Here is a 20748-nt window from a genome sequence, read left to right as displayed (position 1 = left end):
CAGGCAAACACCCCCAGGGCACTGCACAGACAGCAAGTGGAAATAAAACCCAAGTATTCCTGTGAAAAAAGACCTATTTACTTAGCCTGGAGCTTCAGCTTCAGACAGGCTTCAGGTTTTCCACCCCTCTAGAGGCTAAGGAGACATAGCCAGGGAACATAAGCTGGGAGACATCATGCTGGCACACCCCCTTGGCTTCACTATAGCTCGGGAACACTTCCCGGATAAAAGGTTATACACTGGGACTTCCCTGGTGGTCCAGTGGATAAGAATGTGTTGTCAATGCAGGTGCAACAGGTTTGATCCCTTGTCCGGGAAGATTCCACATGCCACAGGGCAGCTCAGCCTGTGTGCCACAACTACTGAAGCCCACATGCCTAGAGCCCATGCTTTGCAACAAGAGAAGCCACCGCAATGTGAAGCCCATGTACTGCAAATAGAGAAAGCCTGCTTGCAGCAACACAGACCCAGCACAGCCAAAAATTAACTAATTAGAAAAACAATTTAAAGAAAGCTTATATACTTGTCTGGATCCTTAGTTTCTGCCACCATCACTAGGCACTTCCTGGAGGAGGAAATGGCAACCCACTCCAGTATTCTTGCCTGGAAAATTCCTGGACGGAGGAGCCTGGCAGGCTACAGTCCATGGAGTCGCAAAAGAGTCAGACACGACTTAAACAGACAACACATATGTAAAATAGATGACTAATACAGACCTTACTGTATGACACAGGGAACTCTACTCAATATCTCTAATGGATGTGGGGAAAAGTGAACCCTTGTGCACTGGTCGGTGGAAATCTGTATTGGTGCAGCCACCATGGAAAACAGTAGGGAAGTTCTTCTAAAACTACATCTGTCATATGACCCAGCAATTCCACTCCTGGATGCATATCCAAAAAAAAAAAAAAGCCAAAAACACTACCTTGAAAAGATATGTGCCCCCAAGTGTTCATAGCAGCATTATTTACAATTGCTAAGACATGGAAGCAACCTAAGTGTTCAACAGATGACTAATAAAGAAGATGTGGTGTATATATATATATATAATATATATATATGTATATACACACACACACAATGGAATACCCCTCAGCCATAAAAAGAATGAAATTTTGCCATTATGCTAAGTGAATTATGTCAGACAGAGAAAGACATATACTATATGAAAACACTTATATGTAGAATCTAAAAATATATAACAAATTAGTGAATATAACAAGAAAAGAAGACTCAGAGATATAGAGAACAACTAGTTGTTACTAGTGGAGAGGAGAGAGGGTTTACAGAGGGTAGGGGGACTGGGAGAGGTACAAACTATAGGGTGTAAGACAAGTTACAGGGTACGTTTTACAACTCAGGGAATAAAGCAAATATTTTGTAATAAGTGTAACCTTTAAAAATTATATTAAAAGTAAAACTTGTTCATGTCAAAAAAAAAAAAAGATCTATTGATTTCTATTGCATTGAAGCTTTAAATCAATCAGAGAGAATCAACATGTCAGTAAACCTGAGTCTTCCCATCCACAAATGTTGTTTCTCTATTTATTTAGGTCTTCTTCTTTAATTTGAGCAATTTTTTTTGTAGTTTTTAGTATATATTGGTCTTACATACCGTAAACTAATTTGAATCCTAAGTGAATTTTGATGCTACTGTAATCAGAATCAATTTTTTATTGCCTTTTCCAATTGTTCATTGCTTGTATGTGTGCATTAGTTATCTATCACCATGTAACAAGTCATGCCCCAAATTTGTGACTTGAAGGAATGACAGTAATTGTTTAGCATCTCATAGTTTCTATGGATAAGGAATTTAGATAGCGCCCAGTTAGGATGGCTGGTGTCTACGAAGACTCAGGGACTGAGGGGCTGAAATCTCTGATAACTTAACTGAAGCGAAAGGATGTACTTCCAAGGTGACTCACTTCCATGGTTAATAAGATGCTGCTGACAAATCAATTCCCCTCCATGGGCCTCTCTGTAGAACTGTTCAAGTATCCTTGAAACAGGGCTCCTGGTTCCCAAACCAAGTGATCCAAAAGAACAAGGCAGAAACAGCAGTGACTATTATGACCTAGTCTCAGAAGTCACATGCTGTCATTTCTACCACATTCTATTTATTAGAAGGAGGTTGTTATGATTAGTCCACACTCAAGAAGAGGACGTGAGAATCTATCCTTTCAAGGGAAAATTGCCAAGGAATTTGTGGAAATTTAAAAACCATCACAATATCGAAATACTATTTCTTGTATATTTACTTTTTATCTTGAGAACTTTCTAAGTTCATTTATCATTCTAATAGCTTTTTTTATTTTTAGTAGATTTCTTGGGATTTTTCTAGATGCATCATCAGCCCATCTCTGCAGGAAGACAGTTTTACTTCCCCCTTACCTTGTCTGTCTTTGTTTTCTTCCATGAGTGCACTGGATAAGACCTCCGGGACTGTAGTCTATAGACTAGAAGTGGCATGGAAATCCTTGCCTAGTTCCTGATCTCAAGTGAAAAAGTAGGCAGTCATTCACCAAGTATGATGTTAACTGTAGGCTTTTTGTAGATACCCTCTATAAGGTTAAAGGGGATTCCGTCTCTTACTGCTTTTCGTTATGTTCTTATCATGAATAAGTGCTGCACTTCATGCAATTCTCATTTTCTATTAAAATGATCATCTGATTTTCATCTTGTATTAATACAGTGAGTTCCACTGATTAATTTTCAGATGTTAAATCAACTTGGCTTTCCTTGGGTAAGCCCCAATTAATCATACTGTACCCTGGAGAAGGAAATGGCAACCCACTGCAATATTCTTGCCTGAGAAATCCCATGGAGAGAGGAGCCTGGCGGGCTACAGTCCATGGGGTCACAAGAGTCAGATGTGACTGAGTGATTAAGCCACCACTATCGTACAGTTTATCATTTTTACTTGTGGGAGGAATCATCCAATTTCTTTGTATTGCTATTGGAATGTTCAACCTATGAGCATTTTTATTGCCTTTTAATGCATCTTACCCATATGTGTTCCATATTAACAAAAGTCTCACAAGAGCTCCTCTTCAAAGCCTTCCCTAACTTTCAGGCAGAGCCAGCTACCCCTCGTTTCAGCTTCCCTGATGCCTGTGGGTAACTTCTTCAGAGCCCATGTTCCGTATTCATGTCTGCATCCCCAGGGCCAGTATAGAGGCTTGCACATGGTAATCATTGAATAAATATTTATGGAGGCAAGGAAGGAGAAAAGAGATAATGGAAAGAAAAAGGAAAGGAGACAGCAGACAGATTACAGACAACCCATCCTGATGTGGACATGTGGAAACTCGAGAGAGAAAGATGGGAAATTCAGTGAGAGGTGGAGAAGGGCCTGCTGAAGAGATCATCTCTATCACAGTCTCATTGACTTCTCTTCCTCTTGCCCTCCCTTTTATTTTTTTAATAAACTGCATGTTTTTAAAACTAATTTATTTAGCACCCTCCCTTTATACTATTGATTTGAAAACAAGAGTCTAAGATGTTCAGGAATTGTTATCAAGGCATCTCAGATGCACACCTGGACAGCGTAGGGACTGGACCTGTAAGCTGATCCTTCGTAGCCACCCAGGTGGCACTAGTGAAGAACCCGCCCGCCAGTGCAGGAGGCAGCAGAGATGTGGGTTCCATCCCTGGGTTGGGAAGAAATGGAACCCACTCCAGTATTCTTGCCTGGAAAATCCCATGGACAGAGGAGCCTGGCGGGCTACAGTCCATAGGGTCTCAAAGAGTCAGACACGATTGAAGCAAGTTAGGACCTTAATAGGAATGACATGAATAGGACCCAACTAGTTGTATGGGAATTAGGCAGCACCCAAGTTTTAAGTAAGTTACTTTAAACTCATTTGTGCTTAACCTGTCTTTGAAATAAAAAAAAAAAAAGCCCCCCAAACTAACGTTTGTTTAATTCCTACTTATGTGTCCGGCATTATAACTGACAATCAATGTATGCATAATTCATTCACATTTGGTGTGTTTTATGTCACTTAATTTTCATAAAGACCTAACAAGGAGGGTATTGGATCGGTATTTTTCAAATAAACAGGCTCAGAGAAGTTAAATAGCCTTTTCAGAACCATACTGCTCAGAGATTGGGCAGTGTGGTTCAAGTAAAACATATCTGACTACAAAATACCCATTTTTTGTTTGTTTGTTTGTTTGTTTTCAGAAATGGTTCCATTTGTATCTAAGTAAAATGGTTAAAACTAAAAGAGACGGTGGACTCAAAGGGCCTCATGGGATGCGGGTGGGTGGAACTTTTGCGTGGGAACCAAAGCTGGAACCTATTCAAAGTGTTCTAATTGAGGGGTACAGTAAATAACACTGATGCCTCTGAGGCCGAGGCTTCCCGCGTAATATCTGCAAGTGGAGTGCTCCAGAGCGCACTCGGTATGTTTCACCAAGCACGGATGTGTTCCTACTTTGCATTCCATCTGGGCGTTCCATCGCCTCCCACACACATGCTACATACCCCCTACAGTTTCCTCAGGAGCTTGTTAAAAATGCAGACTCTAAAGTGCCATCCATAGGAATTCTTAACCAGTTGATCTGGGTTGGTGCATTTGAACAAGCACCCCAGGCGTTTCTAACTTATTGGGTTTCCAAGTCTATCCTTTTAGGCTCTGGCAGCCCTTCGGGTCTGGGTAGACATGATTTTGCTCAGCCTTCTCCTGTTTGAAGTTCCAATACTTGAAAGTAGGAAGATAAAAGAATACCCTCAATGCCTGGGGCAAATGTAGCCAAGTCTCCTTCATAATCCATAATATTACTACTTTCATTCATTATTAAATTGCCTTTATAGTTGTAAACATTTTTAATGAAGTACAATTACTTTTATTAATTTCATGTTGCCTCTTTATCTTAGCTACTTTGATCATAAGGCTGAAATATATACAAACTATGATTTAACACATGCCAAGATCTATATCTTCCACCTTTAAAAAGCAGAAGAACCAAAGGAGGAGAAGAAATAAAAGTAGAATTAAATAAAAGTAGAACTCGGTCACCTATTCCAAAGACTGTAGATAGATTTTGTAGCACTTCATTCCTGCTTTCCTATGTACCTTTCTTTTGTTTTATGTTCCTCTTTGGTACCATCCAAGGATACTGAGTAGCCACCCAGGTGGCGCTAGTGGTAAAGAACCGGCCTGCCAATGCAGGAGATGTAAGAGATGTGGGTTCAATCCCTGGGTCGGGAAGATCCCCTGGAGGAGGAAATGGCAACCCACTCCAGTATTCTTGCCTGGGAAATCCCATAGACAGAGGACCCTGGAGGGCTACAGCCCAAAGAGTTGCAAAGAGTCGGACAAGCTGAAACAACTTAGCACCAGGAGTCTGATAACTTCTGCCAGGCCACCCCTGCCTTGAATCTTTGCCCACCTAGCCAAAGAAAGCTTCTTCCCTTCTATCTTTCCAGAAATTCCACCTTATTCTCCACACTTTTCTTGATTGACTGGTCATAAGGTGATTTTTCCCACCTCCACCCTGATTAAACATGCAACTCCCCATGATTCACCCTCTCCTTAATTGCTTCTAATGTATTTGCTCCATTGTGCATACGTGTTTTTGCCATTTGCATGACTATTTGCCTCAATTTTGTCAGACGTATGTTAGGGTGGAAAAGGCATGTGTTGAGATTCAGTTCTAGATTTACCCCTGACAATGCTGTTTATAAGCTTTAAAAAGCTAAATACTTTAAAAAAAAAAAAAAACCCTCATCTAAGCACTCTTTTTGTGAAGATCAAATGAAAGTATCCATCCTTCTAAAGCAAAGTGTCTGATGTGTAGTAGGTACACTATAAATGTTAGTCACCACCATCTTCTCCTTCTCTCTTGTATGTAACAGTTATTTACTGAGCACCTACTATGTGTCAAGGGGCTTCCCAAGTGGCACAGTGGTAAAGAATCAGCTTGCCAATGCGGGAGACCCAAGAAACACAAGTTCGATCCCTGGGTCTGGAAGATCCTTTAGAGAAGGAAATGGGCAACCCACTCCAGTGTTCTTGCCTGGGAGAATTCCATTGACAATCCATGGGGTCACAAAGAATTGGACACGACTGAGTGAGTGAGCACAAACACACTACATGTCAAATCCTTTTTCTTGCCACTGGAGTGAACAAGACAGGAAAAGTTCCTGCCCTGGTGGAACTTACATGCTATGGGACAGATGGGAAAGGAAACTGTAAACAAATCATATAGCCTAAAGTAAATAACTTCTTATTGAAGAAGAGCAGACAATTTTGATTGTGTGATTGAACATTGATTAAATGTACACCTACCTCTTCATATTTACTCTGTATACACAGTATCTTTGCTGTTGTTCAGTCACTAAGTCAGGCCCAACCCTGCGATACCATGGACTACAGCATGCCAGGCTTCCCTGTTGCTCACTATCTCCCCAAGTTTGCTCAAACTCATGTCTCTGAGTCAGCAACATGCTATCTAACCATCTCATCCTCTGTCATCCCCTTCACCTCCTGCATTCAGTCTTTCCCAGCATCAGGGTCTTTTACAATGAGGTGGCTCTTCACATCAGGGGACCAAAGCTTTGGAGCTTCAGCATCATCCTTCCAATGAATATTTAGGGTTGATTTCCTTTCAGATTGACTAGTTTGATCTCCTTGTAGTCCAAGGGACTCTCAAGAGTCTTCTCCAACACCACAGTTCAAAAGCATCATTTCTTCAGTGCTCAGCCATCTTTATGGCTCAAGAGATTATTATTACCTTAGAATAAGAATTATACTTACTGTTTTATTTGAGCTACTTCAGACTCCAGAGTATGGTTTTCATGTGCCTGAATATCTAATAGTATGAATCTTTCGTTGATCACATTCCTATTGCAAGGTAAAGCAGAAATGTGCTGAAAAACAAAAACAAAAACCCAGCCATATTTGATTGAAGAATAATTACTGGAAAGTGAAGGGGGAAATTGGTTGGTACCAGTTAGGTTCTTAGCAGAAAGAGAAGTAAATGAATGCCATTCTGTAAGGTAGGAAGACTGAGTCCATTGTAGAGCAGACAGAACAAATGACTGGAAGATTTCATGTTGTGGGATGACATGGAGAGCACCTTTTCTTAGGGAGGAAGCAGAGGTTTTTCCCGCTGCAGTCACTTTAGTGCAGGGCTCCCGGTGGAGACTCAGAGTGGAGCAGAGGTGGGCAGGGAGAGCAATCTGGGCATGTGACTTTTGGAGAAGCTGAAGGAATTCTACTACAGTCTCTAGGCTGGGGTCATTGCACAGTGCTTGGAATCTCAGTTCAGTTCAGTTCAGTCGCTCAGTCGTGTCCAACTCTTTGTGACCCCATGAATCGCAGCACGCCAGCCTTCCCTGTCCATCATCAACTCCCGGAGTTCACTCAGACTCATGTCCATCGAATCAGTGATGCCATCCAGCCATCTCATCCTCTGTCGTCCCCTTCTCCTCCTGCCCCCAATCCCTCCCAGCATCAGAGTCTAGGTGTTAAATAAAGTTTTAATGAGTATCAGATAGGCTTTGAGACATTAGACAGCCCAGCATAGGTGATTGCCTTCCCCAAGGTCTGAGAAGTGATATTATTCTTCTTTAGCTGTGGGAAAAACCTGAGCAGAAAGGTGAGTATGGTGCCAAGATATTACTTTGTTTTTTCCTTTTAAAAAAGAAAACTATTCCTGAAGTGTCACATCCATCTATGTTAAAAATCAAATAGCGGTAAGACATTTGAAAACAAAATATATTGTGTAACTGGATTACTATTATTACACTGGCTACTGCTGAACCTCCAAAAGTTTGCGCTGTAAACACATACGTGATTAGTATTGCTTTTGAGTGTACAGGACAGTGTCTCAGCTGGGCACATCCATGCATCCATGGTTGGCTGGGGTTGGGTGGGCAGCTCTGTTGATCTTGGATGAACTCTGTCGCACTTTGGGAGCTGCCCAGCTAGAGGCTGGCCCTCCTGCACTAGGCTAGGCTGCACCAGTTTTCTCAGCTGTAACAGGATTATAAGAGAGTGAGAAGAAGTGTGCAAGGTCTCTTGAGGCCTAGGCTAGAACTGGCACCTTTGGTAAGCCAAAACAGTTCAGATTTAAGGGGTGGGGAAACAGGCAATGCCTCTTGCTGGGAGATGCTGCAACGTCCCATTGCTAAGTATGGATAAAGCAAGGGGTGAAGACGTGCAGCACAGATATTTTTACAATCATGATCCTCATGCCTTGGTCCTCATGTCCTTGATCAACAATGAGTCTACTCTTTTGGAAGGAAGGAAGGTTTTTGGTCTTCAGAGTGTTGCTGAAATTCATCCTCTGTTCACTGGTGCTGAATAGAAATGCAGAGACAGAGTTTGGGGTGAAGTAGAAAACAGTAGCTTTAATTGCTTTGCCAGGAAAAGAGGGCCATAAAGGGCTAATGCCCTCAAAACTATTTGACCCACCCTGAAGAGGGTAATGAGGAGTTTCATAGTGTGAGGAGGCATGATCAGCTAATTGACAGTTCTTGGATTGGCTGGCATCAAGGTGAAGCTTCAAGCACCATCAATCTTCTGATTTCAACCAGTCTAGGGTCTTTGTCCTTGTGACCAGGAGTTTCCATCTCTCCAGATGAAAGGGAGAGGGGGTCTGCTTCTTGTAAAAACAATTTAGGAATGTGTGTCAGGCCTTTATCTATGTCTTTCAGAGAACTGAGAGTTCAGTGATTCTTCTGTGTGGCAGAATTATAGCCTAAATTGTTACCAGTTCCCCAGCCCAACAGCTATTCTTTCTTTCTACATCTTCACATTTTCCAATGATTAACTCTTGAGTCAATATTTTACTTCAGAAGACAAGGACACGGGGGCTTATGGTTTCAAAAGCTTTGGAGCAGTTAATGCATGTGATGTGCAAATGAACACATTTTAAATTTTTAATGGTTTATAACATTATCTAAGTGATAGAGAATGCAGATACCTGTGAAGATACCCAATGAGCTACAAGAAAACTTTGAAAGGCAATTCAGTGAGCTCAGAAATAAAATTAATGAACAGAAAGAATAACAAAGAGAAATTGGTATTTTCTGAATACCAACTGAAATTCAAAAATAGAACCAAAAAGAAACTCGGGAGCTGAAGAACTTAAGTGAAATGAAGACTGAATTAGAAAGCACTGGAGATACTGGAGACCACGGAAGAGAGAATTAGTGAGCTCGAAGACAAATCTAGAAATGATATAGATAGAAGAGAGGAAATTAAGGTCTACAAAAAAGAAAATCCTATAGAACTATCTGACTCCATTAGGAAATGTATCATTAGGGTAATGGGTATCCCAGCAAGGAGAAGGGAGAGTGAAGAGAAATAACAGTTGAGGACTACCCAAAGCTGGGGGAAAAACTGGACATACAAATCTATTAAGTTAAGTAACTAATGTGTCTTTTTTGTGCCAGTTCCATACTGTTTTATGACTGTAGCTTTGTAGTATAGTCTGAAGTCAGGGAGCATGATTCTTCTAGCTCTGTTCCTCTTTCTCAATATTGTTTTGGCTATTTGGGAACCTTGCAAGTATTATGCTAAATGAAGTAAGTCAGATGGAAAAAGACACATACCATATGATTTCATTCATATGTGGAATACAGAAATAAGTTAAAAATAAATGAACAAACCAAACCAAAAAAACACAAACACGTAGATACAGTGAACAGAGAGGAAGGGTGGCAGGGGGAGGGCATTTTGGAAATGAGCACACCAGAGGGTATACAGGAGAAATATAATATTTATATATACAAAAATTTATATAATGTTCAGTTCAGCTGCTCAGTCGTGTTCAGCTGCTCAGTCGTGTCCAACTCTTTGAGATCCCATGGACTGCAGCACGCCAGGCCTCCCTGTCCATCACCAACTCCCAGAATCCACCCAAAACCATGTCCATCGAGTCGGTGATGCCATCCAACCATCTCATCCTCTGTCGTCCCCTTCTCCTCCCCTCTTCAATCTTCCCCAGCATCAGGGTGTTTTCCAGTGAGTCAGTTCTTCGCATCAGGTGGCCTAAGTATTGGAGTTTCAGCTTCAGCATCATCTTCCAATGAATATTCAGGACTGATTTCCTTTAGGATTGACTGGTTGGATTTCCTTGTAGTCCAGGGGACTCTCAAGAGTCTTCTCCAACACCATAGTTGAAAAGCATCAATTCTTTGGCACACAGCTTTCTTTATAGTCCAACTCTCACATCCATACATGACTACTGGAAAAACCATAGCTTTGACCAGGTGGACCTTTGTTGGCAAAGTAATGTCTCTGCTTTTTAATAGGCTGTCTAGGTTGGTCATAGCATTTCTTCCAAAGAGCAAGCGTCTTTTAATTTCAAAGCTACAGTCACCATCTGCAGTGATTTTGGAGGCCAAGAAAATAAAATTTCTCATTGTTTCCACTGTTTCCCCATCTATTTCCCATGAAGTGATGGGACCGGATGCCATGATCTTCGTTTTCTGAATGTTGAGCTTTAAGCCAACTTTTTCACTTTCCTCTTTCACTTTCATCAAGAGGCTCTTGAGTTCCTCTTCACTTTCTGCCATAAGGGTGTGTCATCTGCATACCTGAGGTTGTTGATATTTCTGTTGCCAATCTTGATTCCAGCTTGTGCTTCATCCAGTGAATTTGAAGTGTCAAATATTTCTTCTTTAGGTAAAACTTTTTTTCCCCCACTTGAGTAAACTGTTCAGTAATTTAGTAAATTGGGGCTTCCCTCATAGCTCGGTTGGTTAAGAATCCGCCTGCAATGTTTAGTAATTAGATGCCTTTCTGTTGCTTTCCAGTAGGTGGCGACATAGCGCAAGTTGGTTTTGTTGTGGTTTTCCTTTTCTTTTTTATTTTTTGCGACGGGGAGTGGTGGTGGTTCTTTTCCCAGAGCTGCCTCTGGTTATTTTTGAGAGCTGTCACTTCCCACCCTCTACTGTCTCTGTCAGGGATGTTGCCCTGGATCCTCACTGTCACCGGTGTTGTTGGTGGGGCACCCCTGAGATAGCAGGTTCCTCGGCTGTGTGCAGTTCCCTGGGTATGGGGAGGGAGAGGGTGAAACGGAACCGGGGTCGCAGGTGTCTCTGCCTTGACTGGGGTTGTGGGTGCTGCTGCTGGAGGCAGTGGGGCAGGGGAGGCTGAGTCGTGGTGTCCCTGTAGCTTGAGGAACAGGCTTGCGGGGCTCGCTGCCGCTGCCTTCCGGCTCCCTGTTGGCTGGGGGTGCTGTGACCAGGCCACCAGCCTCCTGTGTGCCACCTCCCCAGCTGTTACGGGCTTCTCCCGGGCTCTGGGCCCAGCTGCTGTGGCCAGGCGTTCGGGACTACCGGTACTGCCTTCATCGTTCCTCTGGTTCTTCCTCCTCCGTGTGGTCCAGTCCGCCCACCTTTAGACAACAGATGTGTGGAATTCTCCAGCATCCTGCTGTGTGGGGCAGAGTCAGCTTTGTTGAGTTACGGATGCTTTACTGGTTTTACTGGTTGTAGATTGAGGGAGAGAGATAAAGGGAGTGTCTGACACCCCTGTGATGCTGATGTCACTCGTCCAAACGGGGCACATTTTAAATACACATGGTAGGATAATAAGGATAAACTCTTCTGGGTTGTACTAAGCAAGAGATCGAAATAGAATTAGAGGAGAGTGGTCATTGTTTATCATTCAGATGGCTATTAAAAACCTTCTGAAAGTCCATTTTTTAAAAGATTTTATTTATTTTTGTCTGCACTGGATCTTCGTTGCTTTGTGCAGGCTTTCTCTAGTTGCAGCGAGCTGGGATTACTTACTCTTCGTTGTGGTGCGAGGGCTGCTCATTGCAATGGCTTCTCTTGTTGCAGAGTACGGGCTTTAGGGTGCACAGGCTTAGCTGCCCCACGGCATGTGGAATCTTGCTGGATCTGATCTGTGTTCCCTGCATTGGCAGGCGGATTCTTATTCACGGTGCCACCAGGGAAGACCTCAGGTGACTATTTTCTAAGTCCTGGAAGATGCTTTATTAACTGTAAGGGTTCTCTTTTGTCTCTTAATTAAATTTAGTAAGATGCTTACTATGAAATGTAATTTGCCAGCTGGCTTTCATCCCAGAGTGTTTCACTCTATCCTTATCTAACATAGTGTGCCTTCCAAAGTTCCTAGTGACAGATTAGAGCAAGAATATAATTTTACATATTCAAAGAACACTTCTTTCTCTTATAATGCTATATTTCAGGACTTTGTCCCTTCCTTGGGCCTTTTCCTTTCTTTAACTTTAAACTCCAAATTATAAAATTAGACTCCTTGACTAAGTCTTTTGTAAGACAGTTTACCTTCTTTGTTCCAGAACTCTGGATGGCCTACTTTTTTTGTTGTTGTTGTTGGTCTTCTTTAAACAGTCTTCCTCTTGAATGAAATACTATTCCTTTCATGTTAGTATTAGTCACTTACTTATACATATTAAAGAACGCCTGCCCTCTTGTGTCCATCGAGGCTGCTACAATAAGGAGTGAATTAGCAAGAGTATCAGGCCAGAAATACAGCTTTCCATCCTGTGGAGATTTCCTATCAGAAAGCTTGCTCAAGACTGCCAGTATGGTTGTTCAGATGAAACACTGCAAAATGACTCCAGCCCAAGTGGTGAATGAATAGTCATTAAAATTTGCTTGTATATAGTCATTAATATCATGCATCCTTAGGTCTGGTTCCTGATTTAACGTATTTTCATCAAATCATAAAATCAACATTTTTCAATGGAGAGCCCAGGGATGGAGGTTGACCGGGATCTGCTGCCGAGATGAACACAAGCTGGGGGAGGGCAATGACAACTGGCACCCTAGAGCTCGTTATAAACAGTGAAGCAAGCCAGAGAAACACAAATATTGCATATTAACACACACATATGGAATCAAGAAATACGGTAGGGATGAGCCTATTTGCAGGGCAGGAATAGAGTTGCAGACAGAGAACAGACTTGTGAACTCAGTGAGGGAAGGAGACGGTGGGATGAACTGAGAGAGTAGCACTGAAATATATACGTATTATATTTAAAATAGATAGCCAGTGGGAATTTGCAATGTGACGCAGGGAGCTCAACCTGGTGCTTTGTAACAACCTAGAGGGGTGGGATGGGGTGGAAGGTGGGAGGGAAGTTCAATAAGGAGGGGATGTGTGTATCAGTTCAGTTCAGTCGCTCATTCATGTCCAACTTTTTGCGACCCCATGAATCGCAGCACACCAGGCCTCCCTGTCCATCACCAACTCCTGGAGTTCACTCAAACTCATGTCCATAGAGTCGGTGATGCCATCCAGCCATCGCATCCTCTGTCGTCCCCTTCTCCTCCTGCCCCCAATCCCTCCCAGCATCAGACTCTTTTCCAACGAGTCAACTCTTCGCATCAGGTGGCCAAAGTACTGGAGTTTCAGCTTTAGCATCATTCCTTCCAAAGAAATCTCAGGACTAATCTCCAGAATAGATTGGTTGGATCTCCTTGCAGTCCAAGGGACTCTCAAGAGTCTTCTCCAACACCACAGTTCAAAAGCATCAATTCTTTGGTGCTCAGCTTTCTTCACAGTCCAACTCTCACATCCATACATGACTACTGGAAAAACCATAGCCTTGACTAGACAGACTTTTGTTGGCAAAGTAATGTCTCTGCTTTTGAATATGCTATATAGGTTGGTCATAACTTTCCTTCCAAGGAGTAGCATCTTTTAATTTCATGGCTGCAGTCACCATCTACAGTAATTTTGGAGCCCCCAAAAATAAAGTCTGACACTGTTTCCACTGTTTCTCCATCTATTTACCATGAAGTGATGGGACTGGATGCCATGATCTTCGTTTTCTGAATGGTGAGCTTTAAGCCAACTTTTTCGCTATCCTCTTTCACTTTCATCAAGAGGCTTTTTAGTTCCTCTTCACTTTCTGCCATAAGGGTGGTGTTATCTGTATATCAGAGGTTATTGATATTTCTCCCAGCAATCTTGATTCCAGCTTGTGCTTCCTCCAGCCCAGCATTTCTCATGATGTACTCTACATATAAGTTAAATAAGTAGGGTGACAATATACAGCCTTGACGTACTCCTTTTTCTATTTGGAACCAGGTTGTTGCTCCATGTCTAGCTCTAACTGTTGCTTCCTGACCTGCATATAGGTTTCTCAAGAGGAAGGTCAGGTGGTCTGGTCTTCCCATCTCTTTCAGAATTTTCCACAGTTTATTGTGATCCACACAGTCAAAGGCTTTGGCATAGTCAATAAAGCAGAAATAGATGTTTTTCTGGAACTCTCTTGCTTTTTCCATGATCCAGCGGATGTTGGCTATTTGATCTCTGGTTCCTCTGCATTTTCTAAAACCAGCTTGAACATCAGGGAGTTCACGGTTCACATATTGCTGAAGCCTGGCTTGGAGAATTTTGAGCATTACTTTACTAGCGTGTGAGATGAGTGCAACTGTGCTATAGTTGGAGCATTCTTTGGAATTGCCTTTCTTTGGGATTTGAATGAAAACTGACCTTTTCCAGTCCTGTGGCCACTGCTGAGTTTTCCAAATTTGCTGACATATTGAGTGCAGCACTTTCACAGCATCATCTTTCAGGGTTTGAAATAGCTCAACTGGAATTCCAGCACCTCCACTAGCTTTGTTCTTAGTGATGCTAAGGCCCACTTGACTTCACATTCTAGGATGTCTGGCTCTAGATGAGTGATCACACCATCATGATTATCTGGGTCGTGAAGATCTTTTTTTACAGTTCTTCTGTGTATTCTTGCCACCTCTTCTTAATATCTTCTGCTTCTGTTAGGTCCATGCCATTTCTGTCCTTTATTGAGCCCATCTTTGCATGAAATGTTCCCTTGGTATCTCTAGTTTTCTTGAAGAGATCTCTAGTCTTTCCCATTCTGTTGTTTTCCTCTATTTCTTTGCATTGATCACTGAGGAAGGCTTTCTTATCTCTTCTTGCTCTTCTTTGGAACTCTGCATTGTGTGTATACCAGTGGCTTATTTATGCTGATGTACGGCAGAAACCAACAACACTGTAAAGGAATTATCCTCCACTTATAAATTTTTAAAAAAACCCCAAAGAAATAATAACTAATACTCTGCAAAATGCATTGTATATACAAAGCTCTACATCAACAATGGTGGTTTGATATTTTGCATATATGTATGCTGATTCATATATTCATGTTTCCTGTAGGGTTTTTGGAGTCTCTGGATGACTTTTACCTTCTTGGCAGTGGTTTGGTATTGCTGCAGACCACAAACAGCGTGTATAACAAAACCCTACTGCAGCACGTGGTACCCCAGTCTCTCCTGGCCTGGCAAAGAGTTCGGGTGGCCAATATGATGGCTAATAATGGCAAGCAGTGGGCAGAGGTCTTTTCAAAATACAACTCCGGTAAGTGGCCCTTTAGAATAACATTTAGGCATGCACTTTTTTTTTAGATTTTGAGTTAACCAGCCAAGCAATACCCACACCCTGTCTTCATGTCTTCTCTGCTTCAGGCACATATAACAATCAGTACATGGTCCTGGACCTGAAGAAGGTAAATCTGAACCACAGCCTTGACGAAGGCACTCTGTACATTGTGGAGCAAATTCCTACATATGTAGAATATTCCGAACAAACTGCTATTCTGCGGAGAGGTACTTTCTTCATGCTAGAAGTCTGATGAGTGTGTGTGTGTGTGCACACACATATATGATAGATAATGTGTGGTGTGTGAATGTACGACGGGGGGTTGTGTATGGTGGGGATGCAGGGGTGGGAATGCTGTTGCTTGTCATGCAGGAAAAGAATGACAAGTTTCATCACATGTAAAACCTACACCTCAAACTCTTACATGACGATGTACTCTTTTTTTGTACTATTTATTTTTTTAAAAAGTGTTTTGTACTATTTATTTATGACCTCTGTTGCATGCACGGGTTAAGTCACAGTGATGATTTTTCCCAGTACAGAGTAGCAGCTCAATTAATACTTCTTTTGGCTGCACCATGCGGCATAAGGGATCTCAGTTCCCTGACCAGGGGTGAATCGAAACTGCACCCCTCGGTGCGTGGAATCTTAACCACTGAACCACCAGGGAAGTCCCATGACAGGGTACTCTTACATGTGTGTGCATGTGTGCAAAGCCACTTCACTTCAGTCATGTGGCCCTAGGGGCTGTAGCCTGCCAGGCTCCTCTGTCCATAGGATTCTCCAACTAATTATACTGGAGTGTGTTGTCATGCTCTCTTCCATGGGATCTTCCTGACCCAGGGATTGAACCAGAGACTCTTAAGTCTCCTGCATTGGCAGGTGGGTGGGTTCTTTACCACTAGCGCCACCTGGGAAGCCCACCTTTGCGATTTCACTGGGTTTTATGAAAATGAATTGAGATAACTTCTATTGATTCTTAAGCATATTACTGGTCCACAGCAAGTCCTAGCATCTTGCGTTGAACATACCACTCAGCACACACAGGAAGTCCTCACTGGATATTTGTTGAATAAATGAAAGAGAAGATGATGTCTGGGTGGAAGTTTACAGGCTAGAAAGTTCAGTTCAGTCGCTCAGTCATGTCCAACTTTTTGCAACCCCATGGACGGCAGCACACCAGACTTCTCTGTCCATCATCAACTCTCGGAGCTTACGCAAACTCATGTCCATTGAGTTGGTGATGCCATCCAACCATCTCATCCTCTCTCATCCCCTTCTCCTCCAGCCTTCAATCTTTCCCAGCATCAGGGTCTTTTCCAATGAGTCATTTCTTCGCATCAGGTGACCAAAGTATTGGAGCTTCAGCATTAGTCCTTCCAATGAATATTTAGGACTGATTTCCTTTAGAATTCACTGGTTTGATTTCCTTGCAGTCCAAAGGACTCTCAAGAGTTTTCTCCAACACCACAGTTCAAAAGCATTAATTCTTCAGCGCTCAGCTTTCTTATGGTCCAATTCTCACATTCATACATGACTACTGGAAAAACCATAGCTTTGACTAGATGGGCCTTTGTTGCAAAGTAATGTCTCTGCTTTTTAATATGCTGTCTAGGTTGGTCATAGCATTTCTTCCAAGGAGCAAGCATCTTTTAATTTCAAAGCTGCAGTCACTATCTGCAGTGATTTTGGAGCCCCAAAATAAAGTTTCTGTTTCCATTGTTTCACCATCTGTTTGCCATTGAAGTGATGGGACCAGATACCATGATCTTAGTTTTCTGAATGTTGAGCTCTAAGCCAACTTTTTCACTCTCCTCTTACTTACATCAAGAGGATCTTTAGTTCTTCACTTTCTGCCATAAGGGTGGTGTCATCTGCATATCTGAGGTCACTGATATTTCTCTCTGAAATCCTGATTCCAGTTTGTGCTTCATCCAGCCTGACATTTCACATGATGTACTCTGCACATAATTTAAATAAGCAGGATGACAATATACAGCCTTGACGTACTCCTTTCCCGATTTAGAACCAGTCTGTTGTTCCATGTCCAGTTCTAACTGTTGCTTCTTGACCTACATACAGATTTCTCAGGAGGCAGGTAAGGAAGTCTGGTATTCCCATCTCTTTAAGAATTTTCCACAGTTTGTTGTGACCCACATAGTCAAAGGCTTTGTAGTCAATAAAGCTGAAGTAGATGTTTTTCTGGAATTCTCTTGCTTTTGCGATGATCCAACAAATGTTGGCAATTTGATCTCTGGTTCCTTTGCCTTTTCTAAAACCAGCTTGAACATCTGGAAGTTCCGGGTTCACATACTGTTGAAGCCTGGTTGGAGAATTTTGAGTATTACTTGCTAGTGTGTGAGACGAGTGCAATTATGCAGTAGTCTGAACATTCTTTGGCATTGCCTTTCTTTGGGATTGGAATGAAAACTGACCTTTTCCAGTCCTGTGGCCACTGATGAGTTTTCCAAATTTGCTGGCATATTGAGTGCAGCACTTTCACAGCATCATCGCTGAGGATTTGAAATAGCTCAACTGGAATTCCATCACCTCCACTAGCTTTGTTCTTAGTGATGCTTCCGAAGGCTTACTTGACTTTGCATTCCAGGATGTCTGGCTCTAGGTAAGTGTGATCTGGGTCATGAAGATCTTTGTTGTATAGTTCTTCTGTGTATTCTTGCCACTTCTTCTTAATGTCTTCTGCTTCTGTTAGGTCCATACCATTTCTGTCCTTTATTGAGCCCGTCTTTGCATGAAATGTTCCCTTGATGTCTCTAATTTTCCTGAAGAGATCTCTAGTCTTTCCCATTCTGTTCTTTTCCTCTATTTCTTTGCACTGATCGCTGAGGAAGGGTTTCTTATCTCTCCTTGCTATTCTCTGGAACTCTGCGGTCAAATAGGTATATCTTTCCTTTTCTCTCGTCTTTGGCTTCTCTTTTCTCAGCTATTTGTAACGCCTCCTCAGACAACTATTTTGCTTTTTTCCATTTCTTTTTCTTGGGTATGGTCTTGATCACTGCCTCCTCTACAATGTCACAAACCTATGACCATAGTTCTTCAGGCACTCTATCTATCAGATCTAATCCCTTGAATCTGTTTATCACTTCCACTGTATAATCATAAGGGATTTGATTTAGGTCACACCCAAATTGTCTAGTGGTATTCCCCACTTTCTTCAATTTCAGTCTGAATTTGCAATAAGGAGTTCATGATCTGAGCCACACTCAGCTCCCAGTCTTGTTTTTGCTGACTGTATAGAGCTTTTCCATCTTTGGCTGCAAAGAAGAGGAAGTCTTCTCTTGTGTTGTTGGAAGAAGGTGTTTGCTATGAACAGTGTGTTCTCTTGGCAAAACTTAGTTAGCCTTTGTGCTGCTTCATTTTTACTCCAAGGCCAAGTTTGCCTGTTACTCCAGGTATCTCTTGACTTCCTACTTTTGCATTCCAGTCCCCTATGATGAAAAGGACATCTTTTTTTGTGTGTTAGTTCTAGAAGGTCTTGTAGTTCTCCATAGAACCATTCAGCTTCAGCTTCTTCAGCATTACTGGTTGAGGCATAGACTTGGATTACTATGATTTTGAATGGTTTTCCTTGGAAATGAACAGAGACCATTCTGTCATTTTTGAGACTGCATTCAAGTACTGCATTTTGGACTCTTTTGTTGACTATGAGGGCCACTCCATTCCTTCTAAGGGATTCCTGCCCACAGTAGTAGATATAATGGTCATCTGATTAAATTCACCCATTCCAACCCATTTTAGTTCACTGATTCCTAGGATGTCAGTGTTCACTCTTTCCATCTTCTGTTTGACCACTTCCAATTTACCTTGATTCACGGACCTAACATTCCAGGTTCCTATGCAATATTGTTCTTTACAGCATCAGACTCTACTACCATCACCAGTCACATCCACAACTGGGCGTTGTTTTTGCTTTGGTCTGTCTCTTCATTCTTTCTGGAGTTACTTCTCCACTGATTGGAGGGTTCAAGCAAAACATTGTGCATACCAGAGACCCCACAGAGACTGAACTAGACCTGCCTTTGAGTGTTTGTCTCCTCTGGAGGCACGGGTCAGCAGTGGCCTGCTGACCAAGGGTAGCAGGGGCAGGGGCTCTGGATGCAGCAGACCTGAGTATGGCATAAGCCCTCTTGGAGGAGGTTGCCATTAACCTCACCATAGAGCCACCAGAACTTACACAGGACTGGGGAAACAGACTCTTGTAGGGCACAAACAAAACCTTGTGCACACCAGGACCCAGGAGAAAGGAGCAGTGACCCCATAGGAGACTGACCCAGACTTGCCCGTGAGTGTCCAGGAGTCTCCAGCAGAAGCATGGGTTGGTGGTGGCCTGCTGCATGGTTGGGCGCACTGAGTGTGACAGTGTATGCCTGGGACCTTTTGAAGGAGGTCACCATTATCTTCATTACCTCCACCATAGTTCGGCCTCAGGTCAAACAACAGGGAGGGAACACAGCCCCGCCCATTGACAGAAAATTGGATTAAAGATTTACTGAGCATGGCCCCACTCATCAGAAGACAGTTTCCCCCTCAGTCAGTCTCTCCCATCAGGAAGCTTCCATAAGCCTCTTATCTTTATCAGAGGGCAGAGAGAATGAAAACCACAATCACAGAAAACTAATCAAACTGATCACATGGACCACAAGTTAGCCTTGTCTAACTCAATGAAACTATGAGCCATGCTGTGTAGGGCCACCCAAGTCAGACGGGTCATGGTGGAGAGTTCTGACAAAATGTGGTCCACTGGAGAAGGGAAAGGGAATGGCAAAGCACTTCGCCGTTCTTGCCTTGAGAACCCCATGAACAGTATGAAAAGGCAAAAAGATAGGACACTGAAAGTTGAACGTCCCAGGTCAGTAGCTGCCCAATATCCTACTGGAGATCAGTGGACAAACAACTCCAGAAACAATGAAGAGACATGCAAGAAAGGAGCTTAGCAGTTTGACAAGGGGACAAATCAAACAGATAGAGAAACAAGACCATGGCATGAAGGAAAATGTGTTAGCCCAGGATGGCTGGAGAGGAGGCTGTGATGTGGAAGATAAGGTAGTGATGGGAAAACTATAGCCCTTGGATCCTGCTGAGCAGTTTAGCCTTTATCCTTTAGAGCATCAGTCCCCAGCCTTTTTGGCACCAGGGACTGGTTTCATAGATGATTTCTTCTACAGCCTGGGGTAGGGGGTGGGGATGATTTGGGTTTGGGGATGATTCAAATGCATTATATTCATTGTGTACTTTATTTCTGTTATTATTACATCAGCTGCACTTCAGATCATCAGGGATTAGATTCCAGAGGTTGGGGACCTTGCTTTAGAAAACTAGAGTCTTTGAAAAGGGAGAACACACTGAAGGACAGAGAGAAGACAGGAGG

The 20748-nt window shown here is 42.6% G+C and overlaps 1 protein-coding gene across 1 annotated transcript in view; it reads left to right on the top strand.

The window, feature by feature from the left end:
• The window catches only part of PLBD1 (phospholipase B domain containing 1), an 87412-nt gene that overhangs the window by 57553 nt on the left and 9111 nt on the right, over positions 1-20748 (top strand). The window contains exons 7-8 of the mRNA XM_040235236.1: positions 15138-15338; positions 15446-15586. Of these exons, the coding sequence (XP_040091170.1) occupies positions 15138-15338; positions 15446-15586 (342 nt within the window). The remainder of the gene's footprint in view (positions 1-15137; positions 15339-15445; positions 15587-20748) is intronic.

The sequence above is a fragment of the Oryx dammah genome, unplaced genomic scaffold (assembly GCF_014754425.2).
Source record: "Oryx dammah isolate SB20612 unplaced genomic scaffold, SCBI_Odam_1.1 HiC_scaffold_29, whole genome shotgun sequence".
NCBI classification, from domain to species: Eukaryota; Metazoa; Chordata; class Mammalia; order Artiodactyla; family Bovidae; genus Oryx; species Oryx dammah.
The sequence above is the reverse complement of the archived record's forward strand: the minus strand, read 5'-3'. Positions and strand labels throughout refer to the sequence as shown.